This window comes from Oncorhynchus nerka, linkage group LG20 (genome assembly GCF_034236695.1).
Source record: "Oncorhynchus nerka isolate Pitt River linkage group LG20, Oner_Uvic_2.0, whole genome shotgun sequence".
NCBI lineage: Eukaryota > Metazoa > Chordata > Actinopteri > Salmoniformes > Salmonidae > Oncorhynchus > Oncorhynchus nerka.
In genome coordinates, this window is record NC_088415.1 from 84,979,919 (window position 1) to 85,004,627 (window position 24,709).

General features: G+C 45.6%; 1 protein-coding gene across 1 annotated transcript in view; it reads left to right on the forward strand.

Moving 5' to 3' along the window:
- Nucleotides 1-3,429: 3,429 nt before the first annotated feature.
- LOC115101598 (potassium channel subfamily T member 2) overlaps nucleotides 3,430-24,709 on the forward strand; it is a gene marked incomplete at its 5' end in the record, with an annotated part of 95,964 nt that continues 74,684 nt past the window's right edge. Inside the window, 5 exon segments of the mRNA XM_065006091.1 lie at nucleotides 3,430-3,630; nucleotides 9,121-9,285; nucleotides 9,519-9,655; nucleotides 9,920-9,983; nucleotides 10,965-11,068. Coding sequence (XP_064862163.1) covers nucleotides 3,430-3,630; nucleotides 9,121-9,285; nucleotides 9,519-9,655; nucleotides 9,920-9,983; nucleotides 10,965-11,068 — 671 coding nt within the window.

Below are 24,709 nucleotides of genomic sequence, written 5' to 3' on the forward strand. Positions count from 1 at the left end.
TATTTGTACTTTTTTTAAGAGGGAAAAATACACCTTTTGCATCAGTAACAAATAGCATTGGTTATAACTGTTGAACCTGTTATAACTAAGGGACCCAGATGTTCTCCTGGTCAAGTCACATGGTGAGGAAGTACTCCTGACCCTAAGTACGACATTATAACCTCTCTGTCTCTCTGTCTCCCAGGCCTGAGAAGACGAGTGTTCGACTTCTCCATAAAGGTCCTGAGCTGTGTCCTATACATGTGTCGTGTGTTGACAGACGACCCATCCAAAGGACATGGCTGGTAAGGACATTCATTCCATGTGTCGTGTGTTGACAGACGACCCATCCAAAGGACATGGCTGGTAAGGACATTCATTCCATGTGTCGTGTGTTGACAGACGACCCATCCAAAGGACATGGCTGGTAAGGACATTCATTCCATGTGTCGTGTGTTGACAGACGACCCATCCAAAGGACATGGCTGGTAAGGACATTCATTCCATGTGTCGTGTGTTGACAGACGACCCATCCAAAGGACATGGCTGGTAAGGACATTCATTCCATGTGTCGTGTGTTGACAGACGACCCATCCAAAGGACATGGCTGGTAAGGACATTCATTCCATGTGTCGTAGGTGCATTTACATACCACGTGGAGTTCAATGAATTGTCACAGAAATGTAGCTTTTTATAACTCCAATAGAAGAAAAAAAGGGATAACTCGAAGAGAATGTAGAAGTATCAGTCATTAGCAGTACTAAACCATGCCACGTCAATTCTCAAAGACAATGATTCTAACACTTTTATTTCTATGCCTGGAAACAGAGGAAGTGAATGCACAGAACATGTTGAAAATGTTAGAATCCACTGTCAATCAAGGACATCATAACCATGTCTGTGTGGTGATGTGGGAAAGAAAACACTGTTGCATCTAGTGGCTGACTATGGGTGTGCTCTTGACTTTTAGTCAGTGTAGCTTTAGTTGGGTTACTTATTTAAGCTTTGTAAAAACTCTCGTGCAATAAAGTCATCTCATCTGGAAACATAAGCGAATAAGAGTCGGGTCGTTGTGTACTTTAGTAAGTTGTGATAAAAGGGTAATATTTGTATATACTGTCAGTTTACTCGCAGTCGTCCACCAGTCTTATTTCTATTTCTCGTGTGTTACTGTTCTACTTGACTTTTTAACATTTTTTTTTTTACAGTACTACTGATATTGATTACTGCATTGTTTGGAAAGCAAGAAAGGCATTTCACTGTACTTGTGCATGTGACAATAAAAACATGACAGTAGAATGTATTTTTATTCAATAGTATTCTGCACAGTTAGACATTGTTGTTCATTAATTGGTCATCTTTTTTTTTTCCTTACAGCTGGGGATGCCCCAATCAAACGTACATATTTTTAAAGATTGACTGGTTAGTGTTTAATCTACCCTCATCTAATCGATTGTTAAATAAAAGCTAAAGAGAAGGTCCTCTGTAAACTCAGTTGGTAGTGCAAGGTGCTTGAAATGCCACAAAAGTGGGTTTGATTCCCGGGACCACCCATATGTAAGATTGGAGCTGGGATTACAAATACAAATATAGGACAAAACACACATCATGACCAGAGAGACACCACACTACTACATAAAGAGAGACCTAAGACAATTACATAGCATGGCAGCAACACATGACTTCAACATGGTAACAACACAACATGGCAGCAGCACAACATGGTAGCAGCATAAAACATGGTACAAACATTATTGGGCCCAGACAACAGCACAAAGGGCAAGAAGGTACAGACAACAATACATCACACAAAGCAGCCACAACTGTCAGTAAGAGTGTCCATGATTGAGTCTTTGAATGAAGATACTTTTCTAAGGTATAATGCTAGAACAATGTTGCTGTTGCTTTTCAGTGTGGTAATAGTGTCTTGTTACTCTTTGAGGTCTACTGTAGTGCCTGACACCTGTGGAAGTCTGTCTGTCTGTCCTTCTGTCTGTCTGTGTGTCTGTCTGTCCTTCTGTCAGTCTATCTATCTGTCTGTCCTTCTGTCTGTCTGTCCTTCCTGTCTGCCTTCATTCCTGTCTGCCTGTCATCCTTCCTGTAGACAGTCAGTCAATAGGCCAGATGGTAGTGGAATGAAAGGGTGGCAATTAGTCATGTTATCTAAGACACTGTTTTCTATTAATCCTATAAAGTCATGCTAGTATTTGTACAGTATAAGAGATGCTGGTTCGCAGTGGCTGATAGTGAAAGCAATGGTAAAAGCTCTTCTGAGTGTGCTGTGGTCTGACTATCTCATCTGAGCTGATTGCCCTGGGGATAATGACCGCTAAGTGATCTCAGTGGTGCCATTTGCTGCCCTGCACACAATGTGTGTGTGTGTGTGTGTGTGTGTGTGTGTGTGTGTGTGTGTGTGTGTGTGTGATTGTAATGTTTGTCTCTGTCCCTGTATAGTAATAAAGCAATGCTTATGGCGACACACACACACACGCACGCACGCACGCACACGCACACGCACACGCACACACACACACACACACACACACACACACACACACACACACACACACACACACACACACACACACACACACACACCTGGTAATCCATCAGTTTCTCAACACAACGTATCTGTTATAGATATATTAAGATGTGCTGTATATGATGCAAACAAAACAAAAAACAGGTTAAATTAAGTAGCAACATTGAAGTGTGTCAGGTTGAGACACTTCTGTCTGTGTGGACAGAATATTCCTGTAAAGGTATGTTTGTTCTGGCTGGTAAATACAGGTTTACAGGAATGACAACATTGCTTCATTCCCTCCCCCCCAAAAATCCATCATGTCCACAGTAGAGAGGCCAAGTCTTACTAATACATTTCCCGGACCAGTGGGATCAAAGGTCAGGCTACTTCCTATATCAATACATGACTGACATCCAAACTGAAAAACAAAGCAGAGGATTTTTGTCAATAAGTACGTCCTCAGATATATCCCATGCAGCATACCGTTATTAACCATGATGTATGTTCAGAGGCTTTTGAGAAGATACCAGTGACTATTTACTGTATAGGGTGTTCAGTTGCAAGGCTTGTAGGTTCATGTTTCTTCTCGATTAAAAAACCTTATGGGCCGGTTTCCCAGGTCACAGATTAAGCCTCGTCCTGGTATAAATATCTCAATGGAGAATTTCCATTGGAAGGGCTTTTTAGTCCACTTAATCTCTCTCCAGGAAACCGACCCTGTGTGTAGCGACGGGAGTTTTTCTTGACCCACTTCATACAGTATGTTTCAATGTAGACACCAGTAGACCATTTCCCGGACACAGAGTAAGTCTAGTCTTGGGGAATCTCCAACGAAAAATTAAGTCCAAGACATAGCTTATTCTGTATCTGGGAAACCGGCTCCAAATTTTCCAGTGACACCATTCCCTTCCTAGCCCCTGTGTTAATGCTTCCTGCATTCTGGTAGCATCTGTGGCATCCAGCACCTGGAGCGGGCGGGCAAGAAGCTGACGGTGTTCGACTCCCGGTACTTCTGCGTCGTCACCTTCTCCACAGTGGGCTACGGCGACGTCACGCCCAACGTGTGGCCCTCCAAGCTGCTGGTGATCATCATGATCTCTGTAGCCCTGGTGGTGCTGCCCATACAGGTGAGAGTGATGGCCACACACACACACACACACACACACACACACACACACACACACACACACACACACACACACACACACACGCAAGCACGCACACACGCAAGCACACACACACACACACACACACACACACACACACACACACACAGAGCACACACACACACACACTCACACACAGACACAAGTGCAAGCACGCACGCACGCACGCACGCACGCAAGCACAAACAAACACACACACACACACACACTATTACCACACTCCCATATGTTTTCTAAAGGGAAATCAACTGGACTAATGTTAGGACATCTACTATAGGAAATGCCAAATCGATAGAATGCATAACCCATCATATTTTTGTGAGTAGGGAATCAGCTGAACTAGACAAGTATAATATTGTAGACCCATGGTCTTGGTAGTCTTGATAGACCAACAGTATCCATTCTGCTGACCATTGGTCTTGGTAGACCAACAGTATCCCTTCTGCTGACCCATGGTCTAGGAAGGCCAATAGTAACCCTTCTGCTGACCCATGGTCTTGGTAGACCAACAGTATCCCTTCTGCTGACCCATGGTCTTGGTAGGCCAACAGTATCCCTTCTGCTGACCCATGGTCTTGGTAGACCAACAGTATCCATTCTGCTGACCCATGGTCTTGGAAGGCCAACAGTATCCATTCTGCTGACCCATGGTCTTGGTAGACCAACAGTATCCATTCTGCTGACCCATGGTCTTGGTAGACCAACAGTATCCATTCTGCTGACCCATGGTCTTGGTAGACCAACAGTATCCCTTCTGCTGACCCATGGTCTTGGTAGACCAACAGTATACATTCTACTGACCCATGGTCTTGGTAGACCAACAGTATCCATTCTGCTGACCCATGGTCTTGGTAGACCAACAGTATACATTCTACTGACCCATGGTCTTGGTAGACCAACAGTATCCATTCTGCTGACCCATGGTCTTGGTAGGCCAACAGTATCCCTTCTGCTGACCCATGGTCTAGGAAGGCCAACAGTATCCATTCTGCTGACCCATGGTCTTGGTAGACCAACAGTATCCATTCTGCTGACCATTGGTCTTGGTAGACCAACAGTATCCCTTCTGCTGACCATTGGTCTTGGTAGACCAACAGTTTCCATTCTACTGACCCATGGTCTTGGTAGACCAACATTATCCCTTCTGCTGACCATTGGTCTTGGTAGACCAACAGTATCCCTTCTGCTGACCCATGGTCTTGGTAGGCCAACAGTATCCATTCTGCTGACCCATGGTCTTGGTAGACCAACAGTATCCCTTCTGCTGACCATTGGTCTTGGTAGACCAACAGTATCCCTTCTGCTGACCCATGGTCTTGGTAGACCAACAGTATCCCTTCTGCTGACCCATGGTCTAGGAAGACCAACAGTATCCATTCTGCTGACCCATGGTCTTGGTAGACCAACAGTATCCATTCTGCTGACCCATGGTCTAGGAAGACCAACAGTATCCATTCTGCTGACCCATGGTCTTGGTAGACCAACAGTATCCCTTCTGCTGACCCATGGTCTTGGTAGGCCAACAGTATACATTCTGCTGCTGTTTTGCTATTCTCCTTGTAAACAGATTGCCTTACTGAAGACAATAGCTGACATTTACCGTGGCCTTTTGTATGGACACATTTTCAATGTTCTGTTGAAGCAGCGTTTTTGCTAGTACAGTCCTGGAGACCCACAGCTCTGTCCCAGCTAGCAGTACTAACACACCTGACTCAACTAATCAGGGCTTGATGATTAGTTGATTATCTGAATCAGGTGTGCCCGTACTGGGATGGGGAAAATGCACACACTGTAGCTGTTTACTTCCGGCGCCGACAGAGATGGCCGCCTCGCTTCGCGTTCCTAGGAAACTATGCAGTTTTTTGTTTTTTTTACGTGTTATTTCTTACATTAGTACCCCAGGTCATCTTAGGTTTCATTACATACAGTCGAGAAGAACTACTGAATATAAGATCAGCGTCAACTCACCATCAGTACGACCAAGAATATGGTTTTTGCGACGCGGATCCTGTGTTCTGCCTTACAAGCAGGACAACGGAATGGATCCCATGCTGCCACCCAAAAAAACGACTCCGAAAAAGTCTTCTGGTCAGACTCCGGAGACGGGAACACCGTGACAACAAGGTGGATGAAATCCGAGCAAGGGTAGCATTCCAGAGGGACATCAGAGACTGTAACGTTCTTTGCTTCACGGAAACATGGCTCACTGGAGAGACGCTATCCGAGGCGGTGCAGCCAACGGGTTTCTCCACGCATCGCGCCGACAGAAACAAACATCTTTCTGGTAAGAAGAGGGGCGGGGCGTATGCCTTATGGCTAACGAGACATGGTGTGATGAAAGAAACATACAGGAACTCAAATCCTTCTGTTCACCTGATTTAGAATTCCTCACAATCAAATGTAGACCGCATTATCTACCAAGAGAATTCTCTTCGATTATAATCACAGCCGTATATATCCCCCCCAAGCAGACACATCGATGGCTCTGAACGAACTTTATTTAACTCTTTGCAAACTGGAAACCATTTATCCGGAGGCTGCATTCATTGTAGCTGGGGATTTTAACAAGGCTAATCTGAAAACAAGACTCCCTAAATTTTATCAGCATATCGATTGCGCAACCAGGGGTGGAAAAACCTTGGATCATTGTTACTCTAACTTCCGCGACGCATATAAGGCCCTGCCCCGCCCCCTTCGGAAAAGCTGACCACGACTCCATTTTGTTGATCCCTGCCTACAGACAGAAACTAAAACAAGAGGCTCCCACGCTGAGGTCTGTCCAACGCTGGTCCGAGCAAGCTGACTCCACACTCCAAGACTGCTTCCATCACGTGGACTGGGATATGTTTCAGTACAAGGCCAGATAACAATATTGACGAATACGCTGATTCGGTGTGCGAGTTCATTAGAACGTGCATTGAAGATGTCGTTCCCATAGCAACGATTAAAACATTCCCTAACCAGAAACCGTGGATTGATGGCAGCATTCGCGTGAAACTGAAAGCGCGAACCACTGCTTTTAATCAGGGCAAGGTGTCTGGTAACATGACCGAATACAAACAGTGCAGCTATTCCCTCCGCAAGGCTATCAAACAAGCTAAGCGTCAGTACAGAGACAAAGTAGAATCTCAATTCAACGGCTCAGACACAAGAGGCATGTGGCAGGGTCTACAGTCAATCACGGACTACAGGAAGAAATCCAGCCCAGTCACGGACCAGGATGTCTTGCTCCCAGGCAGACTAAATAACTTTTTTGCCCGCTTTGAGGACAATACAGTGCCACTGACACGGCCTGCAACGAAAACATGCGGTCTCTCCTTCACTGCAGCCGAGGTGAGTAAGACATTTAAACGTGTTAACCCTCGCAAGGCTGCAGGCCCAGACGGCATCCCCAGCCGCGTCCTCAGAGCATGCGCAGACCAGCTGGCCGGTGTGTTTACGGACATATTCAATCAATCCCTATACCAGTCTGCTGTTCCCACATGCTTCAAGAGGGCCACCATTGTTCCTGTTCCCAAGAAAGCTAAGGTAACTGAGCTAAACAACTTACCGCCCCGTAGCACTCACTTCCGTCATCATGAAGTGCTTTGAGAGACTAGTCAAGGACCATATCACCTCCACCCTACCTGACACCCTAGACCCACTCCAATTTGCTTACCGCCCAAATAGGTCCACAGACGATGCAATCTCAACCACACTGCACACTGCCCTAACCCATCTGGACAAGAGGAATACCTATGTGAGAATGCTGTTCATCGACTACAGCTCGGCATTCAACACCACAGTACCCTCCAAGCTCATCATCAAGCTCGAGACCCTGGGTCTCGACCCCGCCCTGTGCAACTGGGTACTGGACTTCCTGACGGGCCGCCCCCAGGTGGTGAGGGTAGGCAACAACATCTCCTCCCCGCTGATCCTCAACACTGGGGCCCCACAAGGGTGCGTTCTGAGCCCTCTCCTGTACTCCCTGTTCACCCACGACTGCGTGGCCACGCACGCCTCCAACTCAATCATCAAGTTTGCGGACGAGACAACAGTGGTAGGCTTGATTACCAACAACGACGAGACGGCCTACAGGGAGGAGGTGAGGGCCCTCGGAGTGTGGTGTCAGGAAAATAACCTCACACTCAACGTCAACAAAACTAAGGAGATGATTGTGGACTTCAGGAAACAGCAGAGGGAACACCCCCCTATCCACATCGATGGAACAGTAGTGGAGAGGGTAGCAAGTTTTAAGTTCCTCGGCATACACATCACAGACAAACTGAATTGGTCCACTCACACAGACAGCATCGTGAAGAAGGCGCAGCAGCGCCTCTTCAACCTCAGGAGGCTGAAGAAATTCGGCTTGTCACCAAAAGCACTCACAAACTTCTACAGATTTACATTTACATTTAAGTCATTTAGCAGACGCTCTTATCCAGAGCGACTTACAAATGCACAATCGAGAGCATCCTAGCGGGCTGTATCACCGCCTGGTACGGCAACTGCTCCGCCCTCAACCGTAAGGCTCTCCAGAGGGTAGTGAGGTCTGCACAACGCATCACCGGGGGCAAACTACCTGCCCTCCAGGACACCTACACCACCCGATGTTACAGGAAGGCCATAAAGATCATCAAGGACATCAACCACCCGAGCCACTGCCTGTTCACCCCGCTATCATCCAGAAGGCGAGGTCAGTACAGGTGCATCAAAGCTGGGACCGAGAGACTGAAAAACAGCTTCTATCTCAAGGCCATCAGACTGTTAAACAGCCACCACTAACATTGAGTGGCTGCTGCCAACACACTGACTCAACTCCAGCCACTTTAATAATGGGAATTGATGGGAAATGATGTAAATATATCACTAGTCACTTTAAACAATGCTACCTTATATAATGTTACTTACCCTACATTATTCATCTCACATGCATACGTATATACTGTACTCTATATCATCGACTGCATCCTTATGTAATACATGTATCACTAGCCACTTTAACTATGCCACTTTGTTTACATACTCATCTCATATGTATATACTGTACTCGATACCATCTACTGTATCTTGCCTATGCTGCTCTGTACCATCACTCATTCATATATCCTTATGTACATATTCTTTATCCCCTTACACTGTGTATAAGACAGTAGTTTTGGAATTGTTAGTTAGATTACTTGTTGGTTATTAATGCATTGTCGGAACTAGAAGCACAAGCATTTCGCTACACTCGCATTAACATCTGCTAACCATGTGTATGTGACAAATAAAATTTGATTTGATTTGATTTGATTCTATAGGACCAGGATGTAAGAACGCAGTGATAAAAGATCAATAGTCATAAATGTGTTGGATTGGGTGAACTGTATGCATTTGGTCATATATTAAAGCCTCAGATTGATTTGAGAATGGTTTTGCGCATTCATTACATATTGGTAATGTGTTCCTCTGCTGGGCGTTATTGGTCAGTTTGAGCAGCTGGCCTACCTGTGGATGGAGAGACAGAAGTCGGGGGGGAACTACAGCCGTCACCGCGCCCAGACGGAGAAACATGTGGTGCTGTGTGTCTGCTCCCTCAAGATAGACCTTCTGATGGACTTCCTCAACGAGTTCTACGCCCACCCCGGGCTGCAGGTCCGTTGTGTGTGTGTGTGTGTGTGTGTGTGTGTGTGTGTGTGTGTGTGTGTGTTTCCTCGGGTCTTGATAATTTGGGGAACGCAAGAAAGGTTTTAAAACACTTTGCAACATAATTTTGCATTTGTTATTGAACAAGCCCAGGTAGTCCCTTGCTGTTTCTGTCCTTTTTGCTCCATTTGGTGCCGAATGAACACGACCCAGGCTGTTCCTCTGCCTTCCTGTCTATCCAGGACTACTATGTCATCATCCTGTGTCCAACAGAGATGGACGCCCAGGTGCGCCGGGTGCTCCAGATCCCCCTGTGGTCCCAGCGGGTCATCTACCTCCAGGGATCGGCCCTCAAGGACCAGGACCTCATACGAGCCAAGTGAGTCACCAACACCAAGGGCTGCGTCTCAATCCGCTGAAACAGTTTCCTCTCTTTTGGTCTTTAGTCACCTTTCCTTCAACTGCACTTATGTGGAAGAGCTGAACTGGTGAAAGCCAATACTGGATAGGAAATAGGCATCAACCTCTTCTGTTTTCAGATCAATGTGGGTAGTTATAGAGTTGAAGAGGAGACAAGGAGAGGAAGCCACTGTAGAGTATTGAGATGTACCCACTCAGTACAGTGGTTGTCCTTCTTTTCCAGAAAGGACAATGCAGAGGCTTGTTTCATCCTAAGCAGTCGCTGTGAGGTGGTCCGCACCGCATTAGTTCTATTAGAGTTGTATTAGTTCTATTAGAGTTGTATTAGTTCTATTAGAGTTGTATTAGTTCTATTAGAGTTGTATTAGTTATATTAGAGTTTTATTAGTTCTATTAGAGTTGTATTAGTTCTATTAGAGTTGTATTAGTTCTATAAGAGTTTTATTAGTTATATTACAGTTTTATTAGTTCTATTTAACCAGTGTTATTAGTTCTATTAGAGTTGTCTTAGTTCTATTTAACCAGTGTTATTAGTTCTATTAGAGTTTTATTAGTTCTATTTAACCAGTGTTATTAGTTCTATTAGAGTTTTATTAGTTCTATTAGAGTTTTATTAGTTATATTTAACCAGTGTTATTCGTTCTATTAGAGTTGTCTTAGTTCTATTTAACCAGTGTTATTAGTTCTATTAGAGTTGTATTAGTTCTATTTAACCAGTGTTGTTAGTTCTATTAGAGTTTTATTAGTTCTATTAGAGTTGTATTAGTTCTATTTAACCAGTGTTATTAGTTCTATTAGAGTTGTATTAGTTCTATTAGAGTTGTCTTAGTTCTATTTAACCAGTGTTATTAGTTCTATTAGAGTTGTATTAGTTCTATTTAACCAGTGTTGTTAGTTCTATTAGAGTTTTATTAGTTCTATTAGAGTTGTATTAGTTCTATTTAACCAGTGTTATTAGTTCTATTAGAGTTGTATTAGTTCTATTAGAGTTGTATTAGTTCTATTTAACCAGTGTTATTAGTTCTATTAGAGTTTTATTAGTTCTATTTAACCAGTGTTATTAGTTCTATTAGAGTTGTATTAGTTCTATTTAACCAGTGTTATTAGTTCTATTAGAGTTTTATTAGTTCTATTTAACCAGTGTTATTAGTTATATTAGAGTTTTATTAGCTCTATTTAACCAGTGCATAAAGCATTCACTCCTAAAACAGTTCAAACAAATAAAAATGAACCTCTAATGTATTATTTTTGTCTTGTTTACCTTTAAGGACCATCAGACCATTCTGCGAGCTTGGGCTGTGAAGGATTTCGCTCCAAAGTGCCCCATTTACGTCCAGATTCTGAAGCCAGAGAATAAATTCCATGTGAAATTTGCAGGTAAAAACAGACTAATGTCTTGTTAAGAGACATTTGTTTAGATGTTTCAGGACCTTGGCATACATCTTTCTGAACTGTGGCTCCAATACCTGGGTAACCCCTCCTCTATGCATTTAGGTTAGTCTCAATACCTAGGTAACCCCTCCTCTATGCATTTAGGTTAGTCTCAATAGCTGGGTAACCCCTCCTCTATGCATTTATGTTAGTCTCAATAGCTGGGTAACCCCTCCTCTATGCATTTAGGTTAGTCTCAATACCTAGGTAACCCCTCCTCTATGCATTTAGGTTAGTCTCAATACCTAGGTAACCCCTCCTCTATGCATTTATGTTAGTCTCAATACCTAGGTAACCCCTCCTCTATGCATTTAGGTTAGTCTCAATAGCTGGGTAACCCCTCCTCTGTGCATTTATGTTAGTCTCAATACCTGGGTAACCCCTCCTCTATGCATTTATGTTAGTCTCAATACCTAGGTAACCCCTCCTCTATGCATTTAGGTTAGTCTCAATAGCTGGGTAACCCCTCCTCTGTGCATTTATGTTAGTCTCAATACCTGGGTAACCCCTCCTCTATGCATTTATGTTAGTCTCAATACCTGGGTAACCCCTCCTCTATGCATTTAGGTTAGTCTCAATAGCTGGGTAACCCCGCCTCTATGCATTTAGGTTAGTCTCAATAGCTGGGTAACCCCGCCTCTATGCATTTAGGTTAGTCTCAATAACTGGGTTTCCATCCAATTGGTGATAGTTTCATGTGAATATTCTAAAATCTGCATATAAACAATATGCTCATTTTCCCACCAGAGATGTTTCCATCAAATGAACATGTTGCAGATAAAAGTCTGTGCGTGATGACGTAGTGCACATGACAATATACAGTTGAAGTCGGAAGTTTACATACACTTAGGATGGAGTCGTTAAAACTTGTTTTTCAACCACTCCACAAATTTCTTGTTAACAAACTATAGTTTTGGCAAGTCAGTTAGGACATCTACTTTGTGCATGGCACAAGTCATTTTTCCAACAATTGTTTACAGACAGATTATATCACTGAAATTCACGGTATCAAATCAAATCAAATCAAATGTATTTATATAGCCCTTCGTACATCAGCTGATATCTCAAAGTGCTGTACAGAAACCCAGCCTAAAACCCCAAACAGCAAGCAATGCAGGTGTAGAAGCACGGTGGCTAGGAAAAACTCCCTAGAAAGGCCAAAACCAAGGAAGAAACCTAGAGAGGAACCAGGCTATGTGGGGTGGCCAGTCCTCTTCTGGCTGTGCCGGGTGGAGATTATAACAGAACATGGCCAAGATGTTCAAATGTTCATAAATGACCAGCATGGTTGAATAATAATAAGGCAGAACAGTTGAAACTGGAGCAGCAGCATGGCCAGGTGGACTGGGGACAGCAAAGAGTCATCATGTCAGGTAGTCCTGGGGCATGGTCCTAGGGCTCAGGTCAGTTGAAACTGGAGCAGCAGCATGGCCAGGAGGACAAACCATTCACAGAGACAAACTGATATCTTTCCGACAGATAAGATCTAAACCAGGCCAGAACATGTCCGTGTAGACCAATTTGGGTTTCCAATCTCTCCAAAAGAATGTGGTGATCGATGGTATCAAAAGCAGCACTAAGGTCTAGGAGCACGAGGACAGATGCAGAGCCTCGGTCCGATGCCATTAAAATGTCATTTACCACCTTCAAAAGTGCCGTCTCAGTGCTATGATGGGGTCTAAAACCAGACTGAAGCATTTCGTATACATTGTTTGTCTTCAGGAAGGCAGTGAGTTGCTGCGCAACAGCCTTCTCTAAAACTTTTGAGAGGAATGGATATAGGCCGATAGTTTTTTATATTTTCTGGGTCAAGGTTTGGCTTTTTCAAGAGAGGCTTTATTACTGCCACTTTTAGTGAGTTTGGTACACATCCAGTGGATAGAGAGCCGTTTATTATGTTCAACATAGGAGGGCCAAGCACAGGAAGCAGCTCTTTCAGTAGTTTAGTTGGAATAGGGTCCAGTATGCAGCTTGAAGGTTTAGAGGCCATGATTATTTTCATCATTGTGTCAAGAGATATAGTACTAAAACACTTGAGCGTCTCTCTTGATCCTAGGTCCTGGCAGAGTTGTGCAGACTCAGGACAACTGAGGTTTGGAGGAATACGCAGGTTTAAAGAGGAGTCCGTAATTTGCTTTCTAATAATCATAATCTTTTCCTCAAAGAAGTTCATGAATTTATCACTGCTAAAGTGAAAGTCATCCTCTCTTGGGGAATGCTGCTTTTTAGTTAGCTTTGCGACAGTATCAAAAAGGAATTTCGGATTGTTCTTATTTTCCTCAATTAAAAGTTAGAAAAATAGCATGATCAAGCAGCAGTAAGGGCTCTTCGGTACTGCACAGTACCGTCTTTCCAAGCTAGTCGGAAGACTTCCAGTTTGGTGTGGCGCCATTTCCGTTCCAATTTTCTGGAAGCTTGCTTCAGAGCTCGGGTATTTTCTGTGTACCAGGGAGCTAGTTTCTTATGAGAAATGTTTTTAGTTTTTAGGGGTGCAACTGCATCTAGGGTATTACGCAAGGTTAAATTGAGATCCTCAGTTAGGTGGTTAACTGATTTTTGTCCTCTGGCGTCCTTGGGTAGGCAGAGGGAGTCTGGAAGGGCATCAAGGAATCTTTGTGTTGTCTGTGAATTTATAGCACGACTTTTGATGGTCCTTGGTTGGGGTCTGAGCAGATTATTTGTTGCAATTGCAAAACGTAATAAAATGGTGGTCCGATAGTCCAGGATTATGAGGAAAAACATTAAGATCCACAACATTTATTCCATGGGACAAAACTAGGTCCAGCGTATGACTGTGACAGTGAGTGGGTCCAGAGACATGTTGGACAAAACCCACTGAGTCGATGATGGCTCCGAAAGCCTTTTGGAGTGGGTCTGTGGACTTTTTCCATGTGAATATTAAAGTCACCAAAGATTAGAATATTATCTGCTATGACTACAAGGTCCGATAGGAATTCAGGGAACTCAGTGAGAAACGCTGTATATGGCCCAGGAGGCCTGTAAACAGTAGCTATAAAAAGTGATTGAGTAGGCTGCATAGATTTCATGACTAGAAGCTCAAAAGACGAAAATGTATTTTTTTTTTTTTGTAAATTGAAATTTGCTATCGTAAATGTTAGCAACACCTCCGCCTTTGCGTGATGCACGGGGGATATGGTCACTAGTGTAGCCAGGAGGTGAGGCCTCATTTAAAAGAGTAATTTCATCAGGCTTAAGCCATGTTTCAGTCAGGCCAATCACATCAAGATTATGATCAGTGATTAGTTCATTGACTATAATTGCCTTTGAAGTAAGGGACCTAACATTAAGTAGCCCTATTTTGAGATGTGAGGTATCATGATCTCTTTCAGTAATGACAGGAATGGAGGTGGTCTTTATCCTAGTGAGATTGCTAAGGCGAACACCGCCATGTTTAGTTTTGCCCAACCTAGGTCGAGGCACAGACACGGTCTCAATGGTGATAGCTGAGCTGACTACACTGACTGTGCTAGTGGCAGACTCCACTATGCTGGCAGGCTGGCTAACAGCCTGCTGCCTGGGTAGCACCCTATTTCATTGTGGAGGTAGAGGAGTTAGAGCCCTGTCTATGTTGGTAGATAAGATGAGAGCACCCCTCCAGCTAGGATGGAGTCCGTCACTCCTCAGCAGGTCAGGCTTGGTCCTGTTTGTGGGTGAGTCCCAGAAAGAGGGCCAATTATCTACAAATTCTATCTTTTGGGAGGGGCAGCGATTTTTCAACCAGCGATTGAGTTGTGAGACTCTGCTGTAGAGCTCATCACTCCCCCTAACTGGGAGGGGACAGAGACAATTATTCGATGCCGACACATCTTTCTAGCTGATATGCACTCAGAAGCTATGTTGCGCTTGGTGATCTCTGACTGTTTCATCCTAACATCGTTGGTGCCGACGTGGATAACAATATCTCTATACTCTCTACACTCGCCAGTTTTAGCTTTAGCCAGCACCATCTTCAGATTAGCCTTAACGTCGGTAGCCCTGCCCCCGGGTAAACAGTGTATGATCGCTGGATGATTCATTTTAAGTCTAATACTGCGGGTAATGGAGTCGCCAATGACTAGAGTTTTCAATTTGTCAGAGCTAATGGTGGGAAGCTTTGGCGTCTCAGACCCCGTAACGGGAGGAGTAGAGACCAGAGAAGACTCGGCCTCTGACTCCGACCCGCTGCTTAATGGGGAAAACCGGTTGAAAGTTTCTGTCTGCGGGGACTGTGCCAGGGGATTTATTCTACTATCTGTACTTACTGGTGGCACAGACGCTGTTTCATCCTTTCCTACACTGAAATTACCCTTGCCTAACGATTGCGTCTGAAGCTGGGCTTGTAGCACAGCTATCCTCGCCGTAAGGCGAGTACAGCGACTGCAATTAGAAGGCATCATGTTAATGTTACTACTTAGCTTCGGCTGTTGGAGGTCCTGACGAATCGTGTCCAGATAAAGCGTCCGGAGTGAAAAAGTTGAGGAAAAAATAAATAAATATATGAACGGTAATTAAAAAGTGAAAACCATAAAGTTGTCAGGTAGCAAAATAGGTTGGCAACAAAACGCACAGCAACTCGAAAACAAGCCTGCAAGTTGTGACCGGAAATGACGTCAATCAAAAACACAATTCCAGTGGGTCAGAAGTTTACATACACTAAGTTGACTGTGCCTTTAAACAGCTTGGAAAATTCCAGAAAATTATGTCATGGCTTTAGAAGCTTCTGATAGGCTAATTGGCATAATTTGAGTCAATTGGAGGTGTACCTGTGGATGTATTTTAAGGCCGACCTTCAAATTCAGTGCCTCTTTGCTTGACATCATGGGAAAATCCAAAGAAATCAGCCAAGACCTCCAGAAAACTAATTATAGACCTCCACAAGTCTGGTTCACACGTGGGAGCAATTTCCAAATGCCTGAAGGTACCACATTCATCTGTACAAACAATAGTACGCACGTATAAACACCATGGGATCACGCAGCCGTCATACCGCTCAGGAAGGAGACACGTTCTGTCTCCTAGAGATTACCGTACTTTGGTGTGAAAAGTGCAAATCAATCCCAGAACAACAGCAAAGGACCTTGTGAAGATCCTGGAGAAAACAGGTACAAAAGTATCTATATCCACAGTAAAACCTGAAAGGCCGCTCAGCAAGGAAGAAGCCACTGCTGCAAAATCGCCATAATAAAGCCTGACTACGATTTGCAACTGCACAAGGGGACAAAGACCATACTTTTTGGAGAAATGTCCTCTGCTCTGATGAAACAAAAAAATAACTGTTTGGCCATAATGACCAACGTTATGTTTGGAGGAAAAAGGGGGAGGCTTGCAAGCCGAAGAACACCATCCCAACTGTGAAGCACGGGGTTGGCAGCATCATGTTGTGGGGGTTGTTTTGCTGCAGGAGGGACTGGTGCACTTCACAAAATAGATGGCATCATGAGGTAGGAAAATTATGTAGATATATTGAAGCAACATCTCAAGACATCAGTCAGGAAGTTAAAGCTTGGTCGCAAATAGGTCTTCCAAGTGGACAATGACCCCAAGCATCCTTCCAACGTTGTGGCAAAATGGCTAAAGGACAACAAAGTCAAGGTATTGGAGTGGCCATTTTTATTTTTTATTTTATTTCACCTTTATTTAACCAGGTAGGCTAGTTGAGAACAAGTTCTCATTTGCAACTGCGACCTGGCCAAGATAAAGCATAGCAGTGTGAACAGACAACACAGAGTTACACATGGAGTGAACAATTAACAAGTCAATAACACAGTAGAAAAAAAGAGGGGAGTCTATATACAATGTGTGCAAAAGGCATGAGGAGGTAGGCGAATAATTACAATTTTGCAGATTAACACTGGAGTGATAAATGATCAGATGGTCATGTACAGGTAGAGATATTGGTGTGCAAAAGAGCAGAAAAGTGAATAAATAAAAACAGTATGGGGATGAGGTAGGTGAAAATGGGTGGGCTATTTACCAATAGACTATGTACAGCTGCAGCGATCGGTTAGCTGCTCAGATAGCTGATGTTTGAAGTTGGTGAGGGAGATAAAAGTCTCCAACTTCAGCGATTTTTGCAGTTCGTTCCAGTCACAGGCAGCAGAGTACTGGAACGAAAGGCGGCCAAATGAGGTGTTGGCTTTAGGGACGATCAGTGAGATACACCTGCTGGAGCGCGTGCTACGGATGGGTGTTGCCATCGTGACCAGTGAACTGAGATAAGACGGAGCTTTACCTAGCATGGACTTGTAGATGACCTGGAGCCAGTGGGTCTGGTGACGAATATGTAGCGAGGGCCAGCCGACTAGAGCATACAAGTCGCAGTCGTGGGTGGTATAAGGTGCTTTAGTGACAAAACGGATGGCACTGTGATAGACTGCATCCAGTTTTCTGAGTAGAGTGTTGGAAGCCATTTTGTAGATGACATCGCCGAAGTCGAGGATTGGTAGGATAGTCAGTTTTACTAGGGTAAGCTTGGCGGCGTGAGTGAAGGGGGATTTGTTGCGGAATAGAAAGCCGACTCTTGATTTGATTTTCGATTGGAGATGTTTGATATGAGTCTGGAAGGAGAGTTTGCAGTCTAGCCAGACACCTAGGTACTTATAGATGTCCACATATTCAAGGTCGGAGCCATCCAGGGTGGTGATGCTAGTCGGGCATGCGGGGGCAGGCAGCGATCGGTTGAAAAGCATGCATTTGGTTTTACTAGCGTTTAAGAGCAGTTGGAGGCCACGGAAGGAGTGTTGTATGGCATTGAAGCTCGTTTGGAGGTTAGATAGCACAGTGTCCAATGACGGGCCGAAAGTGTATAGAATGGTGTCGTCTGCGTAGAGGTGGATCAGGGAATCGCCCGCAGCAAGAGCAACATCATTGATATATACAGAGAAAAGAGTCGGCCCGAGAATTGAACCCTGTGGCACCCCCATAGAGACTGCCAGAAGACCGGACAGCATGCCCTCCGATTTGACACACTGAACTCTGTCTGCAAAGTAATTGGTGAACCAGGCAAGGCAGTCATCCGAAAAACCGAGGCTACTGAGTCTGCCGATAAGAATATGGTGATTGACAGAGTCGAAAGCCTTGGCAAGGTCGATGAAGACGGCTGCACAGTACTGTCTTTTATCGATGGCGGTTATGATATCGTTTAGTACCTTGAGTGTGGCTGAGGTGCACCCGTGACCGGCTCGGAAACCAGATTGCACAGCGGAGAAGGTACGGTGGGATTCGAGATGGTCAGTGACCTGTTTGTTGACTTGGCTTTCGAAGACCTTAGATAGGCAGGGCAGGATGGATATAGGTCTGTAACAGTTTGGGTCCAGGGCGTCTCCCCCTTTGAAGAGGGGGATGACTGCGGCAGCTTTCCAATCCTTGGGGATCTCAGACGATATGAAAGAGAGGTTGAACAGGCTGGTAATAGGGGTTGCGCCAATGGCGGCGGATAGTTTCAGAAATAGAGGGTCCAGATTGTCAAGCCTAGCTGATTTGTACGGGTCCAGGTTTTGCAGCTCTTTCAGAAAGAACATCTGCTATCTGGATTTGGGTAAAGGAGAAACTGGAGAGGCTTGGGCGAGGAGCTGCGGGGGGGGGGAGCTGTTGGCCGAGGTTGGAGTAGCCAGGCGGAAGGCCCAGCCGTTGAGAAATGCTTATTGAAGTTTTCGATAATCATGGATTTATCGGTGGTGACCGTGTTACCTAGCCTCAGTGCAGTGGGCAGCTGGGAGGAGGTGCTCTTGTTCTCCATGGACTTCACAGTGTCCCAGAACTTTTTGGAGTTGGAGCTACAGGATGCAATCTTCTGCCTGAAGAAGCTGGCCTTAGCTTTCCTGACTGACTGTGTGTATTGGTTCCTGACTTCCCTGAACAGTTGCATATCACGGGGACTATTCGATGCTATTGCAGTCCGCCACAGGATGTTTTTGTGCTGGTCGAGGGCAGTCAGGTCTGGAGTGAACCAAGGGCTGTATCTGTTCTTAGTTCTGCATTTTTTGAACGGAGCATGCTTATCTAAAATGGTGAGGAAGTTACTTTTAAAGAATGACCAGGCATCCTCAACTGACGGGATGAGGTCAATGTCCTTCCAGGATACCCGGGCCAGGTCGATTAGAAAGGCCTGCTCACAGAAGTGTTTTAGGGAGCGTTTGACAGTGATGAGGGGTGGTCGCTTGACTGCGGCTCCGTAGCGGATACAGGCAATGAGGCAGTGATCGCTGAGATCCTGGTTGAAGACAGCGGAGGTGTATTTGGAGGGCCAGTTGGTCAGGATGACGTCTACGAGGGTGCCCTTGTTTACAGAGTTAGGGTTGTACCTGGTGGGTTCCTTGATGATTTGTGTGAGATTGAGGGCATCTAGCTTAGATTGTAGGACTGCCGGGGTGTTAAGCATATCCCAGTTTAGGTCACCTAACAGAACAAACTCTGAAGCTAGATGGGGGGCGATCAATTCACAAATGGTGTCCAGGGCACAGCTGGGAGCTGAGGGGGGTCGGTAGCAGGCGGCAACAGTGAGAGACTTGTTTCTGGAGAGAGTAATTTTCAAAATTAGTAGTTCGAACTGTTTGGGTATGGACCTGGAAAGTATGACATTACTTTGCAGGCTATCTCTGCAGTAGACTGCAACTCCTCCCCCTTTGGCAGTTCTATCTTGACGGAAGATGTTATAGTTGGGTATGGAAATCTCAGAATTTTTGGTGAGCCAGGATTCAGACACGGCTAGGACATCAGGGTTAGCAGAGTGTGCTAAAGCAGTGAGTAAAACAAACTTAGGGAGGAGGCTTCTGATGTTGACATGCATGAAACCAAGGCTTTTTTGATCACAGAAGTCAACAAATGAGGGTGCCTGGGGACATGCAGGGCCTGGGTTTACCTCCACATCACCCGCGGAACAGAGAAGGAGTAGTATGAGGGTGCGGCTAAAGGCTATCAAAACTGGTCGCCTAGAGCGTTGGGGACAGAGAATAAGAGGAGCAGGTTTCTGGGCATGGTAGAATATATTCAGGGCATAATGCGCAGACAGGGGTATGGTGGGGTGCGGGTACAGCGGAGGTAAGCCCAGGCACTGGGTGATGATGAGAGAGGTTGTATCTCTGGACATGCTGGTTGTAATGGGTGAGGTCACCGCATGTGTGGGAGGTGGGACAAAGGAGGTAACAGGGGTATGAAGAGTGGAACTAGGGGCTCCATTGTGAACTAAAACAATGATAACTAACCTGAACAACAGTATACAAGGCATATTGACATTTGAGAGAGACATACAGTGAGGCATACAGTAATCACAGGTGTTGAATTGGGAAAGCTAGCTAAAACAGTAGGTGAGACAACAACAGCTAATCAGCTAGCGCAACAACAGCAGGTAAAATGGCGTTGACTAGGCAGCGGGGCCGACAGATAAAACAAACAAGCAGAATGGAGTACCGTGATTAATGGACAGTCCAGCGTGCATCAGCTATGTAGCCAAGAGATCAGTGTCCAGGGGGCAGCAGTGGATGGGCAGGAAAGCTGGACTGGCGAGTGTTATCCAGGTTAAAAAAACTAACAATGACTAAATAGCTTGTAGCTAGTTAGCTGGTTAGCTTCTGGAGGTTCTTGAGTGTGTTCTAAAAAATTAAAAATAATAGCGATTCCGTATCACATTGGGTGAGGCAGGTTTCCGGAAGGTATAAACAAATTAAAAGTCAAATAGAGATAGAAAGTAAATATGGGTCCGGTGAGTGTTTGGGACGCGGCGATTCAGACGGTTAGCAGGCCTGTGCTAACAAGCTAACAGTTCGTAGGCCGGGGCTAGGCAAGGTAGCAGTTAGCGGACCGGAGCTAGACAGCTAGCAGTTAGCAGGCCGAATTAGCAAGCAGGGAGATAGCGAGGGCTAGAGAGTTAGCCTTTGGGGGACGTCACGATGGGGTGAGTCTGTTTATTCCTCTTCATGCGGTGACATCGATAGACCGGTCGTGGGCCCGGGTATTGTAGCCCAGGAGTATGCTACAGGTGCTCTGGCCGGGCTAGCTTCAAGCTAAGTGGGTGGAAACGCTAGCCAGGAGTAATCATCCGGGGTTGCGGTTTAGCTAGATAGCTAGTTGTGAAGATCCAGCTGAAAAATGTTCCGTTTGCGGTGGGAATCCGGGGATGAAAAATAAATAGGTTCGTTATGCTCTGGTTAGAGTCGCGTTGTTCGAACTGGCGAGAGCTTTCCGGGAGCTTTTTTTAGCTGATGACCGGTTAGCTGAAGACCGCTAGCATAGCTGGTGGTTAGCTGGCTAGCTTCAGTTGAGGGGTTCCGGTTCCGAAGTAAATATAAATACTTTAGGAAAAATAGCTACATTGGGTGAGGTGGGTTGCAGGAGAGTATTTGGAAGCTTAGGTTTAGCAAAATGTTTTTAAAGAGATATGCGAAGAAAAATATGTAAAAAACGAAAAAGAAACGATATATACAAGGGACAGGATGACAGGACGACGTACTGCTACGCCATCTTGGATAACAAGCCATCACAAAGCCCTGACCTCAATCCCATAGAACATTTGTGGGCACAACTGAAAAAGTGTGTGCGAGCAAGGAGGCCTACAAACCTGACTCAGTTACACCAGTTCTGTCAGAAGGAATTGGCCAAAATTCACCCAACTTATTGTGGGAAGCTTGTGGAAGGCTACCTGAAGCTTTTGACCCAAGTTAAACAATTTAAAGGCAATGCTACCAAATACTAATTGAGTGTATGTAAACTTCTAACCCACTGGGAAAGTGATGTAAGAAATTCAAGCTGAAATAAATCATTCTCTCCACTATTATTCTGACATTTCACATTCTCAAAAAATAAAGTGGTGATCCTAACTGACCTAAGACAGGCACTTTTTACTCTGATTAAATGTCAGGAATTGTGAAAAACTGAGTTTAAATCTATTTGGTAAGTAAACTTCCCACTTCAACTGTATTTTGTTGTTAAATTCCCATGCACCAAATAAAGAATTCAAGTTAAATGGGTTTCTCTCGCATTTTCAACTCTACTGATGGTTTTGTCCCCTAAAAATGTGGTATTAGCTCGTGCTCTCTAGCCAACAGCTTGCAGAAACAGTGCAGGGAGGATAGCCTACATTATGAGATTAATGTGGAAGAAAGAGCTGAAGACGAAAGGTTATTTTTATTTGTCAAAAGGTAGCCCAGCATCGATCATCATGTCTCCAGAATAAGACCCTCAATATTTATTGGAAAGGAACATCAACCACCGTATGCACTTTCACCTCCTAATAAACGGCATCCCGAGTCGTAGTGGGAGGACCACACAACATATCATTGTGTGACTCCAAGTTTACTTCAACAGGATGGTTATTATATCAATATTTTCTCATTAAAGTGTTTTCACCACCATTTCGTGCATATTGAATTTTACCGACACCAAAAAGATCCCACAATGGTCTACACTCCAAATGATCTGCAAAGTACAGTAGGCAACCCACCTACCACTAAGTCTCTACCCAACAACCACTAAGTCTCTACCCACCTACCACTAAGTCTCTACCCACCTACCACTAAGTCTCTACCCACCTACCACTAAGTCTCTACCCACCTACCACTAAGTCTCTACCCAACAACCCACCAATTCTCTACCCATCAACCCCCCCCCCCCTGACACTAAGTCTCTACCCACCAACCACCCCTACCACCAAGTCTCTACCCACCTACCACTAAGTCTCTACCCAACAACCCACCAATTCTCTACCCATCAACCCCCCTGACACTAAGTCTCTACCCAACAACCCACCAATTCTCTACCCATCAACCCCCTGACACTAAGTCTCTACCCAACAACCACCCCTACCACCAAGTCTCTACCCACCTACCACTAAGTCTCTACCCACCAACCGCCCTACCACCAAGTCTCTACCCACCAACCCACCTACCACTAAGTCTCTACCCACCAACCCCTACCACCAAGTCTCTACCCACCAACCTCCCTACCACCAAGTCTCTACCCACCAACCCACCTACCACTAAGTCTCTACCCACCAACCCCCTACCACTAAGTCTCTACCCACCAACCCCCTACCACCAAGTCTCTACCCACCAACCCCCTACCACCAAGTCTCTACCCACCAACCCCCTACCACTAAGTCTCTACCCACCTACCACTAAGTCTCTACCCACCTACCACTAAGTCTCTACCCACCTACCACTAAGTCTCTACCCAACAACCCACCAATTCTCTACCCATCAACCCCCTGACACTAAGTCTCTACCCACCAACCACCCCTACCACCAAGTCTCTACCCACCTACCACTAAGTCTCTACCCAACAACCCACCAATTCTCTACCCATCAACCCCCTGACACTAAGTCTCTACCCAACAACCCACCAATTCTCTACCCATCAACCCCCCTGACACTAAGTCTCTACCCAACAACCACCCCTACCACCAAGTCTCTACCCACCTACCACTAAGTCTCTACCCACCAACCGCCCTACCACTAAGTCTCTACCCACCACCCCCTACCACCAAGTCTCTACCCACCAACCCCCTACCACCAAGTCTCTACCCACCAACCCACCTACCACTAAGTCTCTACCCACCAACCCCTACCACCAAGTCTCTACCCACCAACCCACCTACCACTAAGTCTCTACCCACCAACCCCTACCACCAAGTCTCTACCCACCAACCTCCCTACCACCAAGTCTCTACCCACCAACCCACCTACCACTAAGTCTCTACCCACCAACCCCCTACCACTAAGTCTCTACCCACCAACCCCCTACCACCAAGTCTCTACCCACCAACCCCCTACCACCAAGTCTCTACCCACCAACCCCCTACCACTAAGTCTCTACCCACCAACTCCCTACCACCAAGTCTCTACCCACCAACCCCCTACAACTAAGTCTCTACCCACCAACCCCTACCACTAAGTCTCTACCCACCAACCCCTACCACCAAGTCTCTACCCACCAACCCCCTACCACCAAGTCTCTACCCACCAACCCCTAACACTAAGTCTCTACCCACCAACCCCCTGCCACTATGCCTCTACCCACCAACCCCCTACCACCAAGTCTCTACCCACCAACCCCCTACCACTAAGTCTCTACCCACCAACCCACCAAGTCTCTACCCACCAACCCACCTACCACTAAGTCTCTACCACCAACCCCCCTACCACCAAGTCTCTACTCACCAACCCCCATACCACTAAGTCTCTACCCACCAACCCACCTACCACTAAGTCTCCACCCACCCACCAACCCACCTACCACTAAGTCTCTACCCACCAACCCACCTACCACTAAGTCTCTACCCACCAACCCACCTACCACTAAGTCTCTACCCACCAACCCCCTACCACTAAGTCTCTACCCACCAACCCCCTACCACTAAGTCTCTACCCACCAACCCCCTACCACCAAGTCTCTACCCACCAACCCCCTACCACTAAGTCTCTACCCACCAACCCCCTACCACCAAGTCTCTACTCACCAACCCCCATACCACTAAGTCTCTACCCACCAACCCACCTACCACTAAGTCTCCACCCACCCACCAACCCACCTACCACTAAGTCTCTACCCACCAACCCACCTACCACTAAGTCTCTACCCACCAACCCAC